We start from the raw sequence: 24,464 nt of genomic DNA on the forward strand, positions 1-24,464 counted from the left end.
TCTTTTCTAGGCTGTATATGGCAGTAAATTTCTTCGTTTCTAACTTAAATGTGAATGATACATTTACCTTTTTCCCTGATGGTTTTTCAGTGGTAAAATAGAGTAATTGGGCTCTTTGTGTCCAGGGTATACTTAGTAGACTTTCCTTAAATCTTCTCTCAGTGGGAAACTACAGCCCCATGATTTCTGTGCTGCCTTTCGTCAATCCTTGTGGGCTTTCCTCTGAACCTTCTCCACATCCTTTTTAGCTGAGGACCCCGGACCTAAGCAGCGCCTCAAAACAAACACAGCCAAGGAGAAGGAGGAAGCAGCCCCTCTCCTTGGACATTGTGTCGTACAGTCCTCACTTTCCATAACCTCCCCGCCATCAGACAGCTTCCAAGTCAGTTCTTCTTTCTTATCAGGAGCATGTGTGGAGAGATTCAGAGCTTTTATTATGGTTAGAGGGGGATTCTAAAGGGTGTTATTTGGCTTAATTTATTGTGGCATTGACAAGATGTGACCTCTCTCTGCCTCTTGTTTCAAGGAGGTAATTACAGCACTGACGGTGACTGGAAGCCCCGGTCAGCGTGGGCTGCACTCCTCCAGCACCCAGGGGCCACGATGCAGGGAGCAGCAGGCTAAGTGATTGCATGGTAACCTGAAGAACCTGCTTCCTAATTGCATCATCTGATTCATTTATCGCAGTTTAGCATCTCGGTGTGGTGACAGCCCTGAACAGAAGTATCAGAGAGATCTCTAAGGCCCAGCGCAAGAACCCTGTGCTTTGCTGCAGAGGGAATCTGATGCCTATTACATTAGAGTTGGATTCTGAGAGCAATTAAAGTGTGATGGTCTACGTAACTTGTGTTTTATATGAAACACTGTTAATTATATTTCCATCTCTTGGGACTATCCAGAATGAGTCCTGGAAATTCTAAGGTTACCAAAACGTAGCAAAAACAAAAGATAAAAGTATCATACAAAGGGAAATGACCTCTCCAAATGTGCCTTGGCCTTTCAGGGACTTCAGGGACCTGGTATTTTCCATTAAGACTATGGCTAATAAAAGATCAGTGTAGTATCACCTGAATTCTAAATGCATGTATGTATGTTCTAAAATTTTGAATGTGTCAAATATGTTTTCAAAACCTATGTACTTTTGAAGTTCAACCTTTGGCTCTCATGGACTGGACTATCTTCAAGTACATGGCTGCCTGCCGCAGTTGGTGTCCCCCAAATAAATTGAGGTATTAACCCCCGTTTGTCATTTGCTGTGCAGATGGAAACGTCTCAGAAACAGATGGTTCTGTGTTTCCCCTGACAGCACAGGCACTGGAAGACCATAATCCGCAGCCTCAGGCCTGACCTTACAGACTGATGTCACTGAAAGCAGCGAAAGCCATTTGCTAATTATGCAACTTTCTTGGCACCAGTTGATTTCCCAAGGCAGGCCATGCATCAGAAGGGTGCTATATTTTCCAGCTACAATTCTGTTTGCAGAGCCCAGAAAGCTATTGTTTGGACTGCACATTTGAATGAGAAGGGCTGGCTGGGTGGCAGGATGGCCCTGAACTTGGCTGTGGCAGTGCTGTGTGCCAGGCTGGGGCTCCCTTGTTCCCACGCCCTCCCTCATGCCTTGGTGGGCTGACCCCACCCGCCTGCTGCAGCCACCATAGCTGATGGACGGCTCTCTGAGGCCCATCTGCCTGCGAAGGGAGAGGGGCACAAGGGAGGAGGACCACGCCAGGGTGAGGTGCCGAGGGTACAGGCTTGGGTTTGTTTTTGCTTTATCCAGAATTTAAATCAGAGGATATTCATGGATTCTACTACTTGAAAGTTTTCATTCTCCATAAAAAGCTTTTTCTTTTTTTGATCTAATAAAAGCATCCAGATACCTCAGTGTACTTCTCATCATGAGCTAGAAGGCGTTCTGTTCTCCAGATAATGATCTTCAAAAAGAAAAAAACAAACTCCCCAGAAAATCCCTGTGCACATTCCCATTCTATAGCGTTAACTCCCCATCCCAGATGGTGTCAGCAGTTTCCGTGTCAATAGCTTTTCACTCACGTTCTAGGGTTTTCTTTTCCTTTTTTTTTTTTTTCTGACTTTTTGAGACAAGATCTCACTATACAGTTCTGGCTGGCCTTGGGCTCATTTTGTAGCCCAAGCTGGTCTTAAACTTGCTAACACTTCTGCCTCAGCCTCCCGAGTGCTGAGATTACAGTTCCCATTTTTTCATTAGCAGTCTTCTTAGAATTTCTTTTTTATGCTTTTTAATGTGATGCTTATAATTTAATATGAGTTGAAGTAGATGATTTAGCAGTGGTCAAGCAGAAAAATGTGACTGAAAGCTATAGGCTCTGCAGCACAGACAGCTGCTTCACTTTCCAGTGTCCACCTCAGGAGGACACCAGATGCCCCAGCATTGCCTCATGCAAAGCCAGATTGCAAGATAGGTTTTTACTGTTGAGGATGCAGGACTTTGCTGCCAATCAGAGGTTGGTTGGGAGTAGGGGTCTGGGTGGGCAGAAAATAAGCAAACAAAAGCCAAACAACAGTGAATGTGGGGAGTCATTGCCACCCAGGGGCTAAGTTGAGTAGCAGTGGAGGCTGAGAGCTTTCTTCCTTTTGCTGCTCCACAAGTGAAGGGGTTAGAGGCCTTGGGTCAAGACAGGGACTGGATTTGGGAGAAGGGGTTTTGTCTAGCACCCACCATGGCACCCACCATGTGAACCCCCTCTCCTGTGTCCTAACACCCAGAGAGAGTGTGTAAATTTAAAATACAAAAGTACATTTGGTACTTGTTAAGATTTTAAGCTCAGAAATGACAGATTTATCACTAATTAAACAATAATTGCATTATGGAGCACTGAAAAAAATTGCTTATAATATAAACAACATCTGGTAAAGTTTAAAAGAAACAATAATTCTTCCAAGATTAAATTTGTTGCAAGAAACTTGAATATTTTAAAGCAAAATAGAACCCTAAAATATAGAAGGGATATTTACACTTTTGCATTTAGTATTTTGAAAGCAGAAAATAAGAAAATCGCATAATGAAAAATACATATTTATAAAGATGCATTATTTTTCATGTGAAGAATTTTTAGTAGGTTTTTTTAAAAATCATATAACTCAATAGGGAATTTACTGTTGAAGTGGGTCTTTTTCTTTTGGTTTCTGTTTATGGTTTTGTTTTGTGGTTGTTTTTTTTTTTTTTTTTTTTTAAAGATAGGGTCTTGCTATGCAGTTCAGGCTGGCCTTGAACTTGCAGCAGTCCTATCTCAGCCTCCCAAGTGCTGGGATTACAGGCCTGCATCACCATGCCCCAAATTGTTGAGGTGGGTTTAAAAGGAGACTCCTCTTCCTCTTCTTCTCCTTCTCCTTCTTTCTTCTTTCTTCTTCCTTTTTTTTTTTTTTTTTTTTTTTTTTTTAAAATGTCTTTTTGAGATACAGTCTTGCAACACAGTTCAGGCTGGCCTTGAGCTTACTTTGTAGCCCAGGCTGGTCTCGAACTTGCAACGAGCCTCCTTCCTCAGCCTCCCAAGTACTGGGATTACAGATGTGTACCACCATGCCCAGCAAGGAGACTCTGCTTTAAACAGAATTTTTTGTGATGAGTGTAATCACCTTTTAATTTATACAGGTACATCAGCAAGAAGGGCTTCCCTTTGGCAGAAGAGGGGTTTGGGAGACCTGGCTGTGCTCAGGACAGGGCGGACTGGCTAGTGGGTAAATTGGAGGGAAAGCTTCAGCTGATTTTTTTCAAAGGAGTATTTCCTGCATTGAACACTAAAATAGCCATGAAGAGAGAATTGATTCCAAGCTTACTAAATTTCATCATTTTCTCACTCATTTGCCTCTTTTGTCTTAATTGTAAAAGGAAGTAAGTCTATAAAGTTTCAGATGAATAAGTTTTCAGGATTTCCCTTCTTTTCTCTTTTCCTAACTTTTGAATAGTCTTCTTCCCATACATACACACAATCCAAAGACAATAGGTAGTAAGAATTACTTGTTGCTAAGATTTTTTCTGTATCCTCTGGTCTCCACCTGGGTACCAGGGACTGAACCCAGATTCTTATGCACATTAAGCAAGTACTCTACCACTGAGCTATATCCTAAGCCTCTTTGTTTTTTGTGTTTTTATGTTTGAAATAGGATCTTAGTTGCCCAAACTGGCCTTGAATTTTCAGGCCTCCTGCAGGTGGCAAGTGGCTTGTGATAATCATTAACAAGTTGGGATGAAAGTGGCTGATTAAACAAATATCAGGGCCCAAGCTAAACAATCAGTGCTATTTTACAATTCATGCTGCCGAATGGCAAACTGGCCTTGCAGGCACCTCTTCCCCCAAACACAGAAAGAGCATTGTTATTGTGCATTTCCTCTGCATTGATTTTGGTCTTCTCTGGTTTTATTGAGGGATGGGAATGGGCTGCCCTCCTAGGCAGAGAGGGGTAAACACTGCAGTTCCAAGTACCTGTGGTAGCTGATTGACAGTGAGTAGGCAGAGTGGTGGGAAGGTATCTTATCAGCCACAGGATATGCACACTCTACAGAACAGCCTGGTCCTGAGGAGAGAAGGCTAAGAGCAACTCTCCATCACAGTCATCTGCTTGCTTCCATGTTTAGTGAAAGACAAACACAGCTCATTGATGGCCTCCTGGTGACATAGTTCCCTTACTTGAAATGATCTACCTGAGAATCATTAGGCCAGATGGAGAAGAGAGCTTGAGAAGGAGAATGTTTTGGTGGAATGGAGAAAAACAGATGAGCAGATAAAACCCAAGAAAGCTTTTCATTCACCATTTTTGTAGGAAAAATAATCTTGCAGATTGTGGGCTTCAGAACTGGAGTCCAGCCTTGGGTTGCAGAGTGACCTGCGGTGTGTTGCCAGCGTGTCCCACTAGACACATAAAACAGGATACAGAGAGGTTAAATGTTGCCTTATCACTCACAGGGATGATGGAGAGACCAAGGGGGAGGTATGGCTTCTAGAGAAGCACACATTTAAACTGTGATTTGGTCTGGAAGATTCTTTTGATAAGAAAAGCAGTTTAAGTGGGCTTTTGTGGTTTGACACACGCCTCACCTGGGAGTACTCTGATGCTCACTGACTCTGAAATTACATGCTCAGGAAGCCTAGTCTCATTTTTAAAAACCATCACTGAAGCATGCAGATGGCAGAGAACAGCCTGGATATCCTGTCCTCTTCCCTGATATAAAAGCAAAGACAGGTTGTGGAACCAGGCTGAGAGGAGTAACCAGTGGTCTGAAATACTTGGAAAGAGTGAAGTCTAAGTGGAGGGTCCATCTGTATGAGGAGAACAGGCAGATTCTGCACAGCTTGGAGATATCTGAAACATCTCATTGAGATGTTTTGCTGGAAAACACCATGTAAGAGAAAAGCATGTCCAAGCTCTTATTCTAGCTTGAAAGCATAAGAATTCCTGTACTTCCTTCCCACTGTGGTTCTGGTGGCAGCCCCGGTCTGCCTCTTGGGTCCTCCTTGTCTTTGCTGTTTAGAGTGATTCTCAGTAGCACCAAACCTGCAAAGAGGGTCTAAGGGCCATTTAGAATTGTTTCATTGTACCATTTCCAATTCTGATCTTATTTTCTATCAGTTTGTTTTCAGGCCCTGAGTGTCTGTCTGCCTGTGGGCACATAGCACGGCTGTTGGAAATTAAACACTCTTCTAGAGAAATTTGGAAAAACTGAGTTCTGGCAAATTTAGCTGAACCGTATTTCTTTAAGACTTGCAATATTCTTTACCCTTGTTGATTTTTTCCACATTATGAAAAATTGAAACTTTATGATAGTTTCTGGGCATGTATCCAGTAACCTCTTAATAACTGTTTATTATTTACAGTGAGGATTAGAAGCCGAAAGATTAATTGGCTGGTTGAGATGAAAGCCAAGAAGTGACCTGCCTTTGCTCTGTTGCATTGCTTTTTTAAGTAGACAATATGTTTGTGAGAATTTGAAGTTGGTTGCTTTTAGATAAAAATGCACATCCATGGAAGGTTAGAGGTCACGGATCACGCTATTAAAGAGTCAAATATTTAAACCTGCAAATTTACGAATCTCTCTCCTTCCCATAGGAAAGCCATCACCCCATCAAATATTTGAACAAGCAATGTTGCTCTTGCCTGGAGCCTTCTGTTGCCTGAAGTGGCAGCCTAAAGACACTAGATGGCGCACACTCAATGTCCCAAGTTGCCATACCAGGCACGGAAAAACAAAAAAGCAGGAAGCCACCAGGGTAGCATTGTGATTTCTTGAGGAATGTCCCGACAGCTGTAGAAGCAGACAGGCCTTATCTTCTTTTTTCTTGTTGATAGAGACTTTAAAGGATGTTTCACAAAGCTGTATCACCTGTACTATAACTGAAGAAAGTCTCTTTAGAGCTAACCCACTAACATTTGCATGCTACCATAGAATACCTGTCTTATGATGTGGGCATCTGCACCACCTCTTGCTTTAAGCTCTGGCCAAAAAATAGGAAACATGTTCAGGCCCTTCGAGGCCCCTGCCTGGATCACAGGAGGTAAGCATCTGTAGATTTCAAAAATAGTCTCAGGACAGGCTAGATATCTTTCATCATTCAGGATAATGTGTGATCATTTTTTTCATTAAAGTTCTTCCTACTAAACAATTGGTAGTGTGCTAAATATTACATTATTCAGCCCAGCATGGGAGGGGATACTGGTGTCTGCAGCAATAATTCTAAGTGGTAATGGACCCAGTGCCCAATAACCAGGAGTAAAAATGAGACGTAGGCCTCACTTTGAGGTACTTCAGACCACTTGAGGAGGTCAGACACAGGGACACACTTAAGAGAAATTAGTGACACAGGTATGCTCTCTGTCTTCACGCTGGTGTATTGGTAGAAGAATTGGCCATTACATTTTTTTTTCTGGATAATACAGGTTTATTTTGAAAAATGTGAGGCATCCAGGAGTCCAAAGAAAACCACTATTTGCATGTTTATCTGCTCCACATGCCCATATCTATTGTTCTTTTTCAAAGAAATGGGCCCATTCTGTACGTAGCAGTCTCAAACACTTTACCTGCCTGATGATTCCAAACTCCTATGACACATCTTTAATGTTTCACTTTCGTCTGATTTTTCTGTTTTACAGCCTCAAGCAGCCTGCCACCCCGCCATATTTAGAGTTGTTGATGAAATGTTCAGGTAAATGTTACGCTGTTTTTGCTTGTAGTTGATCTAAAAATGCTCAGCTTCCAAACAGGCATTTTAAAAATCTGTAATAGCCTCTGGCTGCACCATGAAGAAGTTAGAATTTCTTATTGCTTCTTATCCTACTGAACTTTTTGTTAATTAGCAGTAGAAACTCAAAATTAATATATATTTAAAAGCATGTGCCTAAAGATTAAGATGACTTTTTTCTTTAACCTTTTAAAATTCTAATAATAATGCAGAGAAGCAGAGTCAAATTACATATTTTTATCATGAAATAGGATTTTTCTCAACTCAGAATAAAGCATAGCAATATACTCCCTTCACCACATGAGGGCTGACTGATCTTTGTAAAAGATTTTCAAGCTAAAGAAGCCAAGAAGCACTGAACCATCCTTAATAGAGTTCTTCTGAAAAACAGTGAACCATGCATATCTTGCAGTGTGTTAGTTTTTATTTCGACAGCATGCGTCCTTCCTGGGTATTGTGTTGGATTCACAGTGTGTAAGAAGCAAGGTAGTCCCTGCATGCTAGGTTAGGTAATGGCCAGCAGTTCCTGGGGTGTCAGCCATGGAGTCCTACTACAGATCCCTTGGAGCCTTTCAGGGGCACTGGGTGGGGACCTACCCACAGCAGGTCTGAGGAAAGGAATTTATATAACAAGGACTGACTCACCACCTGGGACCTTCTTGAAACCAATCTTAAATAAGCCACTTGTAAATGACCACAGAAATGAGAGGGTAGGTGTGGTTTTTTAAGTTAAAGCTAGCCAAGTTTGAGTTGGCTTTTTTACTTAAACAACATAAAAGTTAATTGTATGAAAATGCATAGAAACCAAGCCAGGTACACCTGGATTCTCCAGATCTATGCTAGCAAGTTTGAACCATTTTACCCTTCCAAGCAGCTCTGTCACTGCTTACAAAAGCAAAATGTATGCCAGTGTTATGTGTGCTGACCTATAGTACATAGAGGCTGTGAAAAGTGTGCAGGCCTGTGTCAAAGGTTATGCGGTACTTAAGGATTCAAGAACAGAGAGGCAGAGAGAGAGCTCTGAGCTCTGTACATTGCAATTTAAAGAAAATATTTAGAAAAGGGGGTAACAGATTCTTTCTGCCTTCACTGCTGAAGGTTAAGGCACAAAAAGTGGTTCCATTCTTCCTTTCATTCCAGGTCAGGTTGGTGGTTTGCCATCTTAATCATTCACTGTGCTGTGCTCTGGTTTGGTGTTGTTCAGGTTTGCACTCATGGAAACCGATGGAGCCCTAGAAGTATTAGCTGCTGTTCAAGTATTTACACGCTGCTTTGTGGAAGCTCTGGAAAAAGAAAACAAGCAGGTTTGTTGTATTGCATGTATTACTCATGAACCTGAGAGAAAAAGAGTCTGTTCAGCGTGTTTGGCTAATCACTTGAAACTAACATTTTCAGAAATCTTGTTTGGTCTATTCGTTTGTTTTGTTTTCTGTGGTCCTGGGGATTGTACCCAGGCCCTTATGCTTGCTAAGTACACACACAATCATTGGACTTCAGCCTTAGCCCTGTGTTTAGAAATTTTGGCAGATTATTTTGCAAAGAAAGTTTCCAAATGAATTCCTAGCAAATATGAAACCATTTTAATTGAAAATGAGTCAGGGTCTTTCCTGTCTGCCCTGGGTCCTGGTGCTTAGAAGATTCCGTCTACTGCTGTATCTGAGTTCTTTTGTACCTGTGTGTGTTGACCTGGAGCTGATCCTTCTCTCTTACATTACACTCTCTGCCTCTCTGGCTGACCAGGGAGAGGCATCCTGCAGTCTGACTGCGATGTGCCAAGTGGAAGATGCTATTATCACAGAGCTGTACTGGGCCCTTTACTTAGCATCTTCATTCCTATCAGAGGCCCAACCTGAATGGATTGAGGCTAGAAAGAAGATGGGTGAACAAGGACAGGGAAATAGCTGAGTAACTGTAGAGGAGGAGCAAAGTACAGAAGGACCAAGCGGTGTGTCTCATGCCATGAGCAAAGCAGGTATCTTAGTCACTTTCTCATTGCTGGGACAAAATATACAACACCTACAACTGCAAGGAAGACAGGTTTATCTGGGCTCATCGCTCATGGGCGACAGCGGGGCATAGCAGAGGACAACATGCTTCATCCTTTGATGGCCAGGATGCAAAGAGAGAAGGGAGGAGCCAGGGACAGCAATAGACTTCTAGGCCACACCCCCAGTGGGCCGCCTCCAACCAGGCCCTACCTCCTAGCATCACTCTCAGTATGAACTTGCCAACAGAGGAATCCGCCAATGAGGAAAGTGCCCCTGTCATCCAGTCACCTTTCAATAGATTGAGTGACATTATAGATCTAAACTACACCAGCAGAGGACTCCAGGGCAACAGGTACCAAAGCCCATTGACTGAGTGACTGTGTGGAACATTAACTTTTTTCCCAGAGAGCTTTCACCTCTGGACATTGTAATTGGCCTTTGTTTCTGAGTCCACAGGCAGTCCTTAGGGAGCACTGCTGTTCAGAGTGGCCCTGGGCCCATGTTTTCCCTGGGCAGAACAGCACACTCCCTTATGATGCCCTCTGTGCTTTGGTGTATGAGGGCAGAGCTGGAGACATGACTGTACTGACAGCCCACACACCCTAAGCTGAAGAAACTGCCCAGGTTTTAGCAGATAGTTCTGCTTTCCTGGGCAGTGGTAAATATTACTGATTTATTTTTCCCATCCTCCTTCCCCAGGAAAGTCAGCTAGCCCATAGCAAGCAGCGCTCAGTGGTCCTGAGTCTAGAATTTGGAAGGAGAGCTTGGCTGAAAGGCACTGGCTGCCCTCACTACTATTCAGAGCCATACCTACAAATATCTTTTGTCCACCCTCATACATTCTTCATATTCCCAGTTAGGAGCTGTGCTCCAGCAAACCCTGGACTCTTGGGACACACTCAGGTTGGGTGTGAGGAAAGCAATTCTGTTCTTCAGCCTTCACTCAAGTCTCTCGGTCCCCTCAGCTTTGCCGAGTTTCTGTGTTGCCCTTGGGTGCAGTGGATTTGGACAGGTGTTGCAGTTGCATTTTCTATGAAAAAGGATCTAGACCAGGCCACATGCGTGTAGGGCCATGGGGACCACACACTGGGCCCCAGGGTGAGCCAGGGAAGGGGCCCAAAAAGAAACAAAAATCAATTACCCTGACCTTTGTCTCAAAATGAGAGTGTTATGGGATGGCTAGATTCCCCCCCCCCCCCATGCCACAGATGGTCATAGGTGGAGCTTTTCGGAGGTGGCTGAATCTAGAGTGTGTGATAAAGTGGGCGATCGGGGCTTGATTTGTGCTTCCATGCTAGGATTCAGGGTGCCCCATCCTGAGTGTCACCCACCCTAACGGACAGAAAGGGATGCTGTTGTCACCACTGGTCACTTGCTGCTTGCTGATTTTTCTGCCTCTTGCCTTCCACCATGAACTCTTCTTTTCTCTTCTGTGATGCCTCTCTGCCATATCACCCTGCCAGCCAAGTTATAAGCTATACAAGTTATAAGCTAAAACAAACTGTTCTCCTAAGGTGCTGGGTATTTGTCTCAGCAAAGAAAAAAGTAAGACAGAGCAATGTCCTTTGCAGAGGCCTTCATATACACCAGCATTCTCTTCTTGCTGGGCCCCACTCCAGCTATAGACCACTCAATCGCCTTGAGGCCTGAGGTCCTGTCTGTTTTTTCTTTTTGAACTTCAGTCCTTAAAGCAATGTTTTGTTTAGTTTTGGCTGTTTCTGTACTTTGTAAAACAGAATGGCGCACTGTGCATACTCTTCAGAGGCTTGCTCTTTCCGTTTGGTGCAGCATCGCTGTGTCCACTGTGTGGAAGGTCACAGAGGATCTGGCTGGGGACATTTGTGCTGTTTCAGGATTTGTTTACTACCATTACCAGCATCATTGCTCTGGGCAGCCTGGGAGGTTGTAGGAGCAGGAGTGCCTACCAGCTGCGTCCTAGAAGTAGGGTGCCTATGTGCAATCCTAGCAGCAGTTCACAGGAAGTCCCATTAATCCACATGTTTTCCTGTGGTCAGAAATGCTGCTTCACTTTCTTACTCTTGTTTTGCCCTTTCCTCTCACCCCTTTCCATCACTTGGATAGCAGGCGAGAGGCACAGGTGGCAGAGAAGCCACTTTCTGCAAGCTTGGAGGAGCCCTCAGAATGAGCAGCCATTTAGGTTAGGTTCAAGTCCCAGCAGTCGCAGAGTCAAACCATGGACTAGACAGGGTCTCCACACATACCACTTGTAACCGTGGGAAGAATATTTTTTAAAATCTGTTGGGAAGCACTACAAGGGTCCTGGCAAGATAGATAGACACAGGAGACACACAGCCCTAGAAAGGGACAAGGCTGTCAGGAAGCTCCTGTGTGTGTGCACGTGTGAGTGTGTGCATGTATGAGTGTGTGCACATATGTGTGGTGGGAAGGCCCGGCTCCATCCCACTGACCTGAAAGGAAAGACAGCTTGGGCTGTCTGAGGGAAGAAAGAAGGAAAGAAAGCATGAAAAGATAGACCTCGACTCAGAGCAAAAAGTTATATTAATTACAAAAAGTAAATGAAAATTAACCAGATATTCTAGCAAAAAGACAGAGATATCATATTGGAATTATTAAAAAAAATGTTTTCCAGAAGTCCATTCTAATGAAAAAGGTACAGATAAATAAAAAGTAAAAGGAAAGAGATATAAATAGTAATCAGATAGTCATGATAAATCATAAAGTAATCATATAGTAGTAATCATAGGAAAACTGAATGTTGTTCCCATCTATGACAGCAGATAAAACTAACTTATAGGTGAGGAGTTTACCAGAGAGAAAAAGGGACATTTTTTAGTAACAGCATACTCCATCCATCAAGAGCAGAACCAGTTATAAACAGACATGTGCCTAATAAGTTTCAAAATACATGAAACAAAAGCTAACCAGAGTAAAGGGAGAAACATCCGTAGTCACACAAAAAATACTTTGGAATGTACCAAAAGATACATGTATATGTTTTCTAACTAAAAATTGCTGAGAGCAACTGAAGCCAACTTTAAGGAAAGCAAAAGTATGTCCATGGCCTGTTAAGATTTCTGCTCCCCAAATGGAGCGGTTGCTTCAGTGCAATTCCACTTGTCCCAGCGGCTTGCAGAGATGGAAACTGAAAGCTGGTTGTGCCACACACTGAGAGGCTGGTGCAAAAAGTCCACAAATTCAAACCTAGCCTGGGCAACTTAGGAAGCCACTGTCTCAAAATGAAAAAAGGGCTAGGGCTGTGTACGTAGCTCAGTTCAAAGGCCCTAGGTTCAGTTACCAGTACCCCACCCAAAAAAGAGGAAATTGACAAGCGGTTCTAAAACTTAGGTGGAAAGCAAAGGATCTACCATAGCCTGAACAGTTTTTAAAAATAAAAACCAAACAAAATTAGAGTACTCACAGTACCTGATTTTAGACTTAAAGCTATAATAATCAAGATAGTGATGAATATGTCAGCACAATCCTGATACAGGCTCATATATATAGGCAGTCAGTTGATTTTTGACAGATACCAAGGTACTTCAAAGCAGGGAAGGAAGGTTTAACAGACTGTGCTGCAGTTACTGGGTGTCCATACGAGAAAAACTGAACCTCCATCTCTACCCAGAAATCACACAGAAATTAATCTGAGGTGGGGCATGGGCTCCAACCTAAATGTTAGCACTCCCTTGGTCCCAGAGACCACCTACTACACTGTCTGTCTTTTTACTGATGTTGGAGTAATCAAACATGTTTTAGAAGAGATACAGAAAACAGGAAGCATCAACTATTCGAGAAGATGAATAAATTAGACTTCAGTAGAATTTAAAACATTCATTCTTTAATAGATATTATTTAAGAAAATGAATAAGCAAGCCCCAGGTGGAAATATTCACAGCATGTGTACCCAGTAGAGGACCCTGTCCAGAACATATGACAAACTCATGGCTTCCTGACGGCCTAGTCTTTAAACATGGACCAAAAAGGACTGGGGTTGTAGCTCAGTGGTAGACTGCTTGCCACACATATACAAGGCCCTGAGTTCAATCCCCAGTACCACCAAAAAAAAAAAAAAAATTGGCAGCAAACACATGAAAATTACTCAGCATAATTTGTTACCAGGAAAATGTATAATAAAGCAGGCATGGGTGAAGTAATGGTTCACCTCACAACAATGGCTGAAATGAATAAGCTTGATGACACTGAGGTTGGTGAGTGTGTAGAGCAGCTAGAAACCCCGTGCTGTTGCTGGATATCTGAAATGTTGTGGCCGCGGGAAGACTGCCATACGGCAGACACCGCCTGATGACTCAGTAGTTCCTCTCACAGCCCAGCCAAGAAAAGTGAGAACACCATTCCACAAAGGCAGATCCAAACTCAAGGCGCAAGTTTATTTCTAAGGGTCCCAAACTGGAAACAAAGCAAATGCTAGCATGACAGTGGATAAGTAGGTGATAGTCTGTAGTCTGTTTGTTCAGTGTTCTGAGAGAAAAAAGAATGAACTAACAGATTTTTTTTTTCCCTGTGATCAAATCTAACTCATCATCTTTGCATTAAGCCATGTCCCCAGGTCCTTAGTTTTCATTTTTATTTTGACTTAGGGCCTTGCTAAGTTTCCCAGGCTGGCTCAAACTTGTGATTCTCCTACTTCAGCCTCCTGAAGTACTAGGGTTGAATGTGTCACCAAGTACTGTGTGGATGAATCTCAAAAAACAAAACAAGTTGAGCCAAAGAAGCTGGGGAAAGTATGAATATAGTATGATTCCATGTACATGAAACTCAAGAATGAGGAAAACTGATCTCTCACACTGAAGCCAGAATACTGGCTGTGGGCTGAGGTGGAAGGACTGACTGTAGTGGTCACAGGCACTTCTCAGGGGATGGACAAGTTCTGTGTGTTCGCTGGGAGCGCTGGTGCTACGGACCACACAGTCACCTGTTCTTCAAAGTCTGGATACTTACAGCACATGTACTGCATGCTGTCTAGATTTTACCATTTTTAAAGTACTTTAAGACCTCCATGCCTTTGGGGGCTCCGGCAGCTGTGGCTCTCTGGCCCCCCAGAGTACATGAGCACCACTGCTGTTTTCCTGTTCTGTGCTCTGCTCTGCAGCGGCAGCTCTGAGTGAAAGGCAGTTTACATGTGTGTTGTCAGTTCACTCAGGGTATGGAGCTCATAAAGACGTCAGCAGCATAACTGTTTTTCTTAAGTCTTAAAGGTGACTTCAAAAAGGTTATTAGAAATTTTCAATGTTTAAGAAAATACTCTGAGTATAGTTAGGTCTTTTTTGGGTAGTGGAGACAGAATTTTGCATTATCTAAAACCCCTTCCAGATCTGATGCTCATATCATTTGGATTTTTGATACTGTTGTAGCTGAAGTTTGCACTCAAGACCTATTTTCCTCACATCTCTCCGTCCCTCACCGCTGTGCTGCTGCAACACCCCAGAGGTGAGTTCAGTGCCCCAGCAAGGCCAGGAGGACTTCTGGGGAACACCACAAAGCCCTTACCTGCCCCTTGAGGAAGCCTGTCTGCCCTTTGAGTCTTGCCTTCTGTGGGTTTTGATCCAAGAATCCACACCACTTCCCAGGTATGATCACTGAGCAGGAGGGGAAGAGCCTGTGGCCCGCTCTGACAGTCTGCCCCAGACAGCAGGTTCTGCCTTACTGGCTGGGCCCACAGCAGGCTGGAGCCTGCAGAAACCTAGCCCAGCTGTGGTGAAGTAAGGCCTCGGTTTTTCATCCCTTTTGCTCCATGCAGCATTGTTGCAGAAGAAAAGATGAAACAATAAGTGATGCCAAGAACATTTAGGAGAAATTTCGTGTAATCAAGCCAAGAGAAGGACTTTGAAATAATTTAGTAAGATACTCTAGTTACTCTATTTACTCTAAGATACTCTATTTAGTAAGATACTCTAGTTCGCTCTGGTCTCCTTCACCAGCTGCCTTCTGTCAGCCGCTGCCTTCAGCTGTGAACATGTCCATGAGCCCGTGCATAAGAGTATTTCAGATGTGGAGAGCGAAGACTTCTCCCTCTGTGGCTGCAAGCCGTAGGGAAGGCCACACTAACACAGAAGGAAGCTCAGATCTTGATGGTGGAGCGGGAGAGGACAGGGAAGGGTAAAGGCCATCTCATTTTCCTTGGCCTCCCCAGGATCTGGGAAGATCAGTGGTGGAGCACTTGCCAGTCTGTGCAGAGCTCTGGGTTCCATCTCCAGCACCACAAGGCCACAAGTGGGGTGGGGGTATCTTGTTCCAGAAAGTAGATTGACAGTCCTAAAACATTTTATGAAGTCTAATTCCCCCCTCTCTGTCTTGCTTGCTCACTCACTCACACTCACTCTTGCTTCCTTACTTTTAGACTATCTCAGAGTCAGCAGAGTCAGGTATAGAGACACATGCTTGTTATCCCAGCATTCAGGAGGCTAAGGCAGGAGGATCACTATGAATTCAAGGCCAAGCTGGGCTACATGGTGAGACTGTCTCAAGAGAAAAAAAAACAGTTTTCACTTAAAGTGACCCATGTGACTGTCTTCTTGGATGCCAGAGATGGGATGATGGTAACCTCAGTGAGAGCTCTGGGTGATGGTTAACACAGGAAAACTTTACTGTATTAACAAAACAGAATGGTCCAGAATGTAGTTCCTGCAGTGAGGTTGGGCAGACAGAGCCTCGGGTCATCCCTCCAAAGAAGCTGACTGGGCTCCAGAAATCGGACTGGGGTTGGGAGTTCTTAGGGTTAGAAACCTGTGAACCGCTGAGTGATTTGTATGTGGCATGTGCCCCGCTGTCTCCCTTTGTCTCCATGCAACCATCCTGAGCACCTGCAGGATTGGCACTGAGCAGAAGCACAGAGCTTCCTGTGCTGTCCCTGGAACTGTCATCTGTCTATGTTGCCTCTGGAAAAACCAAATGTCATGTTCTCAAATGGAAGTGAGTTTACATAGTAAAATCTACTTATCAGAACTTTGTAGTGTGTCCATGGTGAGGCCTTAGGGGCATTAAAAAATCACTTTTGGAACTAGGACTCAAACTCATGACCTCGTGCTTGCCAGACAGGCGCTGTGCCACTGAGCTATAACCGGACAGGTGATCACTCTTGAACCTGGACTGTACAGGATCCGTCAGAAAGGGCAAATACAAGTATGTCAGTGGCTTGAAAAAGAAGAAAATGAAAAATGCATTCCAATGGCTCTGAGTTAAGGGTCCCCCGAGTTCAGAAGAGAGCATGCTACGGGGCTCCCTGTGGTCTGTCACACTGTGCCTGAACCCTCTGTCTCTACACTATCCTCCTTATGTATCTGACAGTGTGACTACATGGAATCCTTTTTCAGGTGTTGATTAAAACTGCATATACACACATGCTCAGATGTGCTCAAAACCATAGGGTAACTCTCAAACCAGAAAACCTTACTTGGGAAAGGACTTTTGTTTGCACAATGCCTGTATATTTTTTTGCCCATGTCCTCAATTATAAACCTGAAATCATTTTCTGAATTCATCACAACCACAGACATTTTAAAGAGTTGGCCAGTCCACCCCTGATTCTTTTTTCATGGTTTTAGTACATGCCCATGTGTTTTGAAATCACTGATTATTATGGATAATGTAAGGAGTAGGTAGGTAAAAAGATAAAGCTAGGTGCATCACCAACATGGCATTTGGAAGTCCCAGGGTGGGCAGCTTATGTAGTTGGTATCCACTGCCACAAACTCAAGTTAAAGATGCATTGATGTCTCGCCCCGATTAACACTGATAGACTTTCTTCCCCAGGGTAAGAGGGAGAGCCTGGCTGGCAAGCATGGTGTGGGTTCCAGCATAACTGCGGACAGTTCTGGGTGGGCCTGGTTTTTACTCAATCCCCCTAACTCCTTCCCTGCCCACAGATACCCCACAGGGATGCCACCACCAGCTACTGCAGCATGTTTCCCTGATGCTCCGAAAAGCAGTGGAAGACCAGGCTTGTGGGTGAGCAAACACTGACCGCCTAAGGCAGCCTCCATGTGGCTTCACCTCACCCTCTTCCTTCCCGTCAGGTGAAGGCCTTCCTGGACCCTTGCCAGACCAGTGAGCATGGCCGCTGCCCAGGGAAGGCAGAAGTGCTGTGCAAGGCCTGAGGGGGGCCAGCCCCGAGTGAGGTCCTGCTTTAGAGCTTAACGATAAAAAGGGCAGACCCTAGAAAAAGCAGCGTCCACATGCAGGGGGCCCTGGCTGTGTAGATAGAAAGGCTCCACCTCTGGACAGAAGGAAACCCTGAGTTCCTACCCATGAGTAGGGAGTATCCACTGTTATCTGCATCCCCCCTCCCAGTTGACATAAAAGTTGTGCCTTGCTTTCTTCTTCTGTAGTAAATAGTTCTCCAAAATTAGAAAATCAGTTCTAGCATATTAACCAGTGGCATGTTATTCTTTACGCATGCCATCTCCTTATGTGTGCTGTGTTCCCTAAAGAATTCACATGCAGGTTTGCTGTGTCTTCCCTTGGTGTCATCTTGACTCAGCCGTGTTTAGCGTGCAGATGACATTGTACGCATTGCCTAGTAGGGCTATCTTATTTGTCCATCTCCCAATCTTCCTGTCTGCTGACTCTCTGGTCTCATTTCTGAGCCAGCGCAGAGCATTGTGGGTAGTCTGTGTCCGTATGTACTGATAGAGGTACCAGAGTTTTGACCAACAGGGAACAGGTGGAAGGGAACAGGCAGCCTGACGGGATCCACTCTGGCCACATTACCCGCCTGCCATCGGCCTTTCCCAGTGTCCCTGTGGGATAGCAGAGCTAGAGCCATAGGCTCCTACCCTCACCTCAGCCTGAGGGTCCTTTTCAGGAGGCCCTGAGGGAGCACAGTCACTCTCCTAGGTCAGTCACACAGACGGGCTGGCACAGTCAGGGCTTAGTGAAGGAGTGGGAGGGAACAGGCCTGCGCTTTATGCGAGGTCAGCTCCAAGGAGAGCATGGAGAGCCCCATCACTATGAGCTGCCTGGGCCACCTGCTGTCCACGTGGCCCTCAGTTCCAGCTTGACCTGTGGATGAGCAGCTCCCCATTAGAGACAGGGAGCAAGGCTGGGACACCCACCCTTCTGCAGCTTGATTTCAGAATACATAATGACGTGTTCTTGGGGAGGACCATTGCAGCAGGGTCAGAGATCTGTCCAGAGACTGTGCTCCAGGGGGCAGCCCATGGGCTACACAGAGGGACACAGGCCAAGTCCCACATGGAGATACCACAGAGCAACTGCAGCGCTCCCGTTCTTGTCACTCCCTGCCATCCCGGTCTCCGGGGAGGCTCCGCCCAGTGAGACTGTCCTTACCTAGTCTGCTCTTGCACAGGCGTCACAGCTCCCAGTCTCCAGTGAGCAAAGGGCCTGGCTTGGGAAAACCTCTGATCTCCCAGCACTGAGTGTGTATGAGGACAGGCGAGATTGCTATATGTGCTCATTACACATTCAGCACTGCTGAAATGCAGCCGGAACCTGGTGTCCTATCAGATAGAGTGCAGTACATGTTTGCCTGTGCCCCTTACCACTCCGCTGTCCTGAAGGCAGAGGTCAGCAGCCTGCTCTGATCTGCAGCAGGGCTCCTAGAGCCTCCCTTCTTCACTGCAGCACCACCTGGTGATGTCCTCCTCAGCTCAGTGGCTCATGCCATGTGGAAGGCAAGGGCGCTGTCTGGCACTGCTCCTGCTGATGACACTGCTCCTGCTGGTGACCGCCCCATCTCTTTTTCTGGAAGCCAGTACTCACTAAAGATACCCTAATATAAAGACTTAACTGTCCCATGGTCCCCCCACACACATGACATGTGATTGGTTCCAAGCGGCACTCAGGTAAGTCTTCTAACTTGTGTTCCTTGTGCACTGTACTTCACTGTCAATACATTTAAGCTCACCATCTGCAAACATGGCAGTTGCTGTGTGAACCAGATGGAAAGTGAGATGTGGTGCACATGTCTGTAATCCCGATTAGTTGGAAGGCCGAAGCAAGAAGATTGCAAGCTTGAGGCCAGCCTGAGCAAGATCCTGTCTCAAAAACCAAGATAAAAGCATAAAAAAAAAAGCAGTGAGGTCACTGGCTGCTGTGTGTCTTGGCTGTGTTCCAGGTCCTGCAGAGACCCCTTTGAGAGCTGGTTTTTGTTTATTCACTTTGGAGGCTGGGCTGATTTGGCGGCTGAGCACTTACTGAGGTCGGCAGTAGAAGCCCCTGCGGCAGCGGAAGCCCCTGTGGCAGCACTGCTGTGGCTCTTGGCTTTCTACTACAGGCCCCTGGACTCCCATCAGCAGAGAGCACAGACCATGGTAGGTGATGCCCAACATTGGGGCAGCACCTGGGGTGCTTAACCATTCACTGACCCCAATCCCTGAGCACAGGCCAGTCATGGCATATGTCTAAGAACGGGTCTATACCAGTGTGGATAGCCATGGTTGTGGGCTGGCCTTATATTCAGCAGTGCGCTGCTACCTCTGCAAGTGGCCTGAAGGACTGATACCAACCTGTGCTGTCAGCTGGTCTCCCTCTCCCGGGCCCTTCTGTCTCCCCATGCTCATTTACCCAGTGCCCTGCCCCAGGCCTCAGTCCCCCTGAGGATCCCTTGCAGGGCTGAAGTGCCTCCCTACCAGCACTCTCGTCCACTGGTGTCTCATTCCCACCGGGCCTGGCTGCCTGCTTCCCCTCACCAGCTCTCTTCAGACCTCTCCCTAGCATGAGCACATGATTTTAGCCACTATCCTGAGAAAGGACGTGGTGATTTTCTAAATAACAGAGCAGCTAAGTACAGGAGAGAGGAGCTATGGTGAAGGCTGCTGTTACTTTATGTGGGATAAAGTAATTACAGGAAGCTGTGCTTTGATTAAAGGCACTAGCACCTCCCTTACAAACATTTACTTGCTGGTTTTGAAAACTTAAACTGCCAGTGTTTGGGGCCGATTTTAATAATTAAAGGGAACAGGTTTCATTATGTATGGAACAATGCTCCTATTTGCTTTATATTTTCTGTTTGAAAAAAGCAGAGACCAGTACAAATGTTTGTATATTTCATTTGTTGAAAAGCTTCAAGGCAGGGGAAAGAAAAAGTTTTAAATTTTAAAAAGGTAAAATTTAAGGGTAAGTTTTTGGATCAAAATAAAACATTTTTTAGAAATGTTTTTCATAATCCACATATGTACAACAGGATTGCTATCTGATTAAAAACAAAGCCTGCTATCCCCTTTAAAATAGCACATTAAACTAATTAAGGAAAACCCTAGTTTGTTTTTCATCATCTTATTTTTAACAGTAATAATTAGGATGTATGATCTACTCATGACTTCTAAAGCCCTTTTATATGCATTTCATATTGGATTCGTATAAACTTAAGTTGGTAAATATGTGTTAAATTCCATATGGATCATGGACACTGACAAAGAGAGGCTTGCTTTTGAAGTACAAAGAAATAAATTGCCCAGTGAGGTTAAATTTCTAGAAAGTTTTGCTTTGGCATAACTTCTTACTAATTAACTTGTTTTTTTAAGGGTTTTTTTTTGTTGTTGTTTTTCTTTAAACCTATGCATAGTTCTTAGGAGATACAGAGATGCTTAGGCATCTTGAAGAAAAGTAGATGAACTCGTTTGAAGTAGTGCTTGCTGTCCCATCAGAGGCAGCCCTCTGCCTGGGACTGAAGCCAGAGCTGTATCTGTAATGCAGAGCGGGTTCCTCCTTGATGCCGACCTCAGGCGCTGGTGTGTGTGACACCCCCGGAGGAAGCAGTAATAAATCCCTCTGTGCCCCTGAGCTTTCCTTCCAGAAAGGTCTGTCAGGTGACGGGAGAACACATTGTGAACGGTTGGTGTGATCGCTGTGCTTTGATGGACCTTGGTGTCACTTCAAAGGCTTAATGAAACCACTCCTGTAGGAACACAACATGGCCAGGCACTCGACTCCCACTGAGGTGCGGGAACAGGGCAGACAGCACGACCTCCAGGCCAAAGGTTACCCTCCCTGGCAGGCCCCCTTCTCTGCTGCACCGTTCATCCCCTCTGCAGAGTGAGCTGGAACAGGATGAAGAACTGAAATGTCTGTTTAGGTACCATTAAGACAGAGGCAAAGATCCAAACCTTTAACCTTGGCATTCCAGAATCCTTCTAAAGAAAGAGAGCTATACAAAGATTTTGAATGGGGATAGTCATTACAGCATTGTTTAAAACTGCACATGTGGGGAACAGTTTAAATATTTAGTAGTAAAGTAGTTGTCTATATCCTAATCCTGGAATAGCTTTCTACTAGGAGAAAAAAAACATGTCATTGGAGAACACATTCAGTAGTATCATAAATTGCTCATGGTACAGTGTGGGGAAAAAACCTGTAAGACATAAAACAAGTATAGTGACTGGTGTATTCTCAACGTACAGGATAAAAAGCATTATTGTCTTATTAATAACTCTTAATGACAGTTACAGATCACTTAAATTTTGTTCTTGTCCATTGTGAGCATATATAAATTTATATAATGCAATAAAAACAATACTTTAAAAAAAGAAACAAAGCATTTCAAGTACTGACATGTTGCATAGAAGCTTCTGGACCTGGAAGGCATCAGTAGGAACCTCAGTCCAGGACAAAAGAGAAAAGAGGGCCATTCTTAGGCTACTGAACAAGAGCAAAAAACCAAAAGCCAGTAAAGAAGGAGGTGAACATAAAGCCACACTATAGACCTGGTTATATGGACCACAGATGTCACTGGCTGCAGGCAGGCGGGCACAGCAGGCATGGGAATGCCCCGTGCATGGGCGTGGGAATGCCCCATGTACAGTGGGAGTGCCCTGGGGTGGTGGTTCTCACGGCCTTGCTGTGGTCCAGAGAGCTCACACAACACCCCCAGTGTGCTGTGGACACTGAGGGACAGCGTGGAGCAGGCCTCCGCTCCCAGGAAAGCAGCAGCTCCGGTCACAGGACCTCTTGGGACAGACAGACTGAGTGTTCTTTGAAGAGTGACGGAATACAGTGGCTGCGAGTTCCATGTGGCATTCTGGATGTATGGCTTTCAGTTTTTGCTTTGTTTTCTAAGTCACAACTTGATGCAGTGTTCTTAGAGCAAGCAGAAGTTTCAGTATGAAATATTTTTTATGTAAAAACAACCCACAAACTTGTAACACGTATCGTTATTATGTGAATTCCGCAGACTTGTGACCTCTGCTTGAGTTTTAAACATGTATAAACAGATTGTCCCAGCAACTGAATCAAAACAGGGTGTGTGTGTGTATGCCCCTGCATCTTAGAACCAGGCGGGCTGGAGGCGGAAGCGGCATGCATGGCCTTCCCCTCCCCACAGCAGCTCAACCTAGGCCGCCATGCTAATCAATTTGTGGCCTACTATGATCAGGCAAGTCTTCAAGGAACCTTTTGTTCTCTTTTCCTATAATGTAGGAAAAATCTGACTTCATTCTGTGGAGGACTTTTCTGTTTCCATTCATTATAAAAAAGGTCAAATCCAGCTACTTTCCATTTTGCCCATTTGGGTTTATGTGGAATGAAGTGCGAACTAGGCCTCAGCTGCCCTGTTTGGAGCCCTCCTGCTCTTCTTTCTGGAGCCTGCTTCAGAGCATAAGCAAACCCTAGTGCAGAGTTGACAAACCTCTGTCCAGGCTCTGCCCTGATCTCTCTTCCTTGATCTCACTGCCCAGGTAGAGATGGAAGCAGTGCTCAGCCGCCTCCGATTCCTGACACTGTCCAGAAGCTCCCCCATATCTGCTGAGGAGCTGCGGGCAGCTGCCGGGGAGGACAGCCACGAGGACCCCATGCAGCCTGTGTGTGGACGGCTGATCAGGCACCTGCTCCTCAACTTCCTGCTGTGGGTACCGGCAGGCCATGCAGCTGCTCACGATACCATCACTCTGGTAAGTGTCCACTCCTGCAGTCCCAGGTCACACTTACCTGGGGTGACAGGGTGGGTATCCTACAAGGATCACGGCTTTGCAGAGCGTGTGCCTCGGGTACCGCCCCTACATGGGTGAAGAGCCAGGGAAGGGGACAGCTGACATGGGCCCAGGGCCTGCCCATGTGACACCTGCAGGGCACAGAGGACAAGAGCGAAGGCACAGAGCCAGGAGTGTTACCTCACAGTCTACCTGGCTTGCTGCCAGGCCCCCTGGTGAAAGCCAGGCTTCCTGACCTCTTCACAAGAGCACTCTGCTGCTCCTCATGGGACAAAAGCAGGCTCCCGAGAGAGTGTACTCATGAGCAGTCACTGCACCCATCGTAGCAAGAGCAGACCACTGGTTTAATGCAAGGAAAAAGCAGTCAGTTACAGAGGAACCCATCCTGAAGCCCAGGTGACTAGAAGACAAAAGAATGCTCCAAGTCAAAGCAATGGCATTCATGATATTAGATCTGGCACCAAGAACCCAGGCAACAAAAGGAAAAGCAGATAAACTGGTCATTAGGGAAATCCAAGTCCAGCCCATACCGAGATTCACTTCGCAACCACCAGTACAGTCTTGCTGAAGGTGAACCAAAACTGGAATCTTCCTCCATTTCCAGTTGGGAGGGTTAGTATGGTGCAGCTGCTGTCGAAGAGTTGGGTGGGTCCTCTGCTCCGACGCTTACACCCAGAAGAACTGGACGCAGGCACTTGAGCAAGTATCTGTACAAGTATTCCTAACAGCAAGTTCTCCTAATGGCAATGTAGCCAATAGCAAAAAGATGCAAATAACCCGGATGTCCACCAACCAATGATAGGGTAAACAAAACGAGCTGTGTTCACACCAAGGAAAGCAGTTCTGGTGCATGCTGCACCGCGGCTGAACCTGGAAGTCACTCCGCTAAGAAACCAGTCACAGGACACACACTGTGAGCTTTGCAGAGTAGTCAAATTTACAGCCACCAAAATAGATTGAGTTTGCCAAAGGCTTGGGAGCTGAGGAGTTAGTGGCCGTAAAGGAAGAAAGAGTATTTCTGCTTAGGAATGTCAAAGGCTGCAATCCTGCAGTTATGAAATGAGTATCTTCTGGAGACCTAATACACAGCAGGGTGAAGATAATTATTAATAATTTATACTTGAAATCTGTCGAGAAACCATCTTAAGCATTCTCATCGTGCACAGCCGTACCTGCCCCCATATACTGTGAGACAGTGCTGGATGTGTTAGTAACCTTTTCACACAGCATGCAGGTACCAAAATACCACGTTTATGTACCTGAGGGACACAGATCCAATACATAGCAATGCAGAACAGAAAGTCGAAAACTGAGAGGTCAAAAGTGTCCACCTAACTTGGTACCAGCAACTACTGCTCTTCTAAGTTGTAACAGCCAGGTTT

The 24,464-nt window shown here is 45.2% G+C and overlaps 2 protein-coding genes across 10 annotated transcripts in view; one reads left to right on the top strand and one right to left on the bottom strand.

Moving 5' to 3' along the window:
• Fancc (FA complementation group C) overlaps positions 1-24,464 on the top strand; it is a 233,484-nt gene that overhangs the window by 205,440 nt on the left and 3,580 nt on the right. For 6 of the 7 annotated variants that reach the window (XM_063229056.1, XM_003468401.4, XM_063229055.1 and 3 more), the window contains 6 exons: positions 7,123-7,175; positions 8,416-8,515; positions 14,554-14,629; positions 17,065-17,146; positions 19,275-19,470; positions 22,831-23,043. In XM_063229056.1, the coding sequence (XP_063085126.1) occupies positions 7,123-7,175; positions 8,416-8,515; positions 14,554-14,629; positions 17,065-17,146; positions 19,275-19,470; positions 22,831-23,043 (720 nt within the window). Of the gene's footprint in view, positions 1-7,122; positions 7,176-8,415; positions 8,516-14,553; positions 14,630-17,064; positions 17,147-19,274; positions 19,471-22,830; positions 23,044-24,464 lie in introns of those variants that run through there. The other variant, XM_063229057.1, reaches the window with a different exon arrangement.
• The window catches only part of Aopep (aminopeptidase O (putative)), a 383,307-nt gene continuing 365,839 nt past the window's right edge, over positions 6,997-24,464 (bottom strand). For all 3 annotated transcript variants that reach the window (XR_010040451.1, XM_063229043.1, XM_063229046.1), the window contains one exon: positions 6,997-8,494. Coding sequence is in view for 2 of the 3 variants with exons in the window: in XM_063229043.1 (XP_063085113.1) it covers positions 8,453-8,494 (42 nt within the window). In the remaining variant the exon portion in view is untranslated. The remainder of the gene's footprint in view (positions 8,495-24,464) is intronic.

This window comes from Cavia porcellus, unplaced genomic scaffold, assembly GCF_034190915.1.
Source record: "Cavia porcellus strain 051 isolate PalLab524CR breed Dunkin Hartley unplaced genomic scaffold, mCavPor4.1 scaffold_17, whole genome shotgun sequence".
In the NCBI taxonomy this organism is placed as follows: Eukaryota; Metazoa; Chordata; class Mammalia; order Rodentia; family Caviidae; genus Cavia; species Cavia porcellus.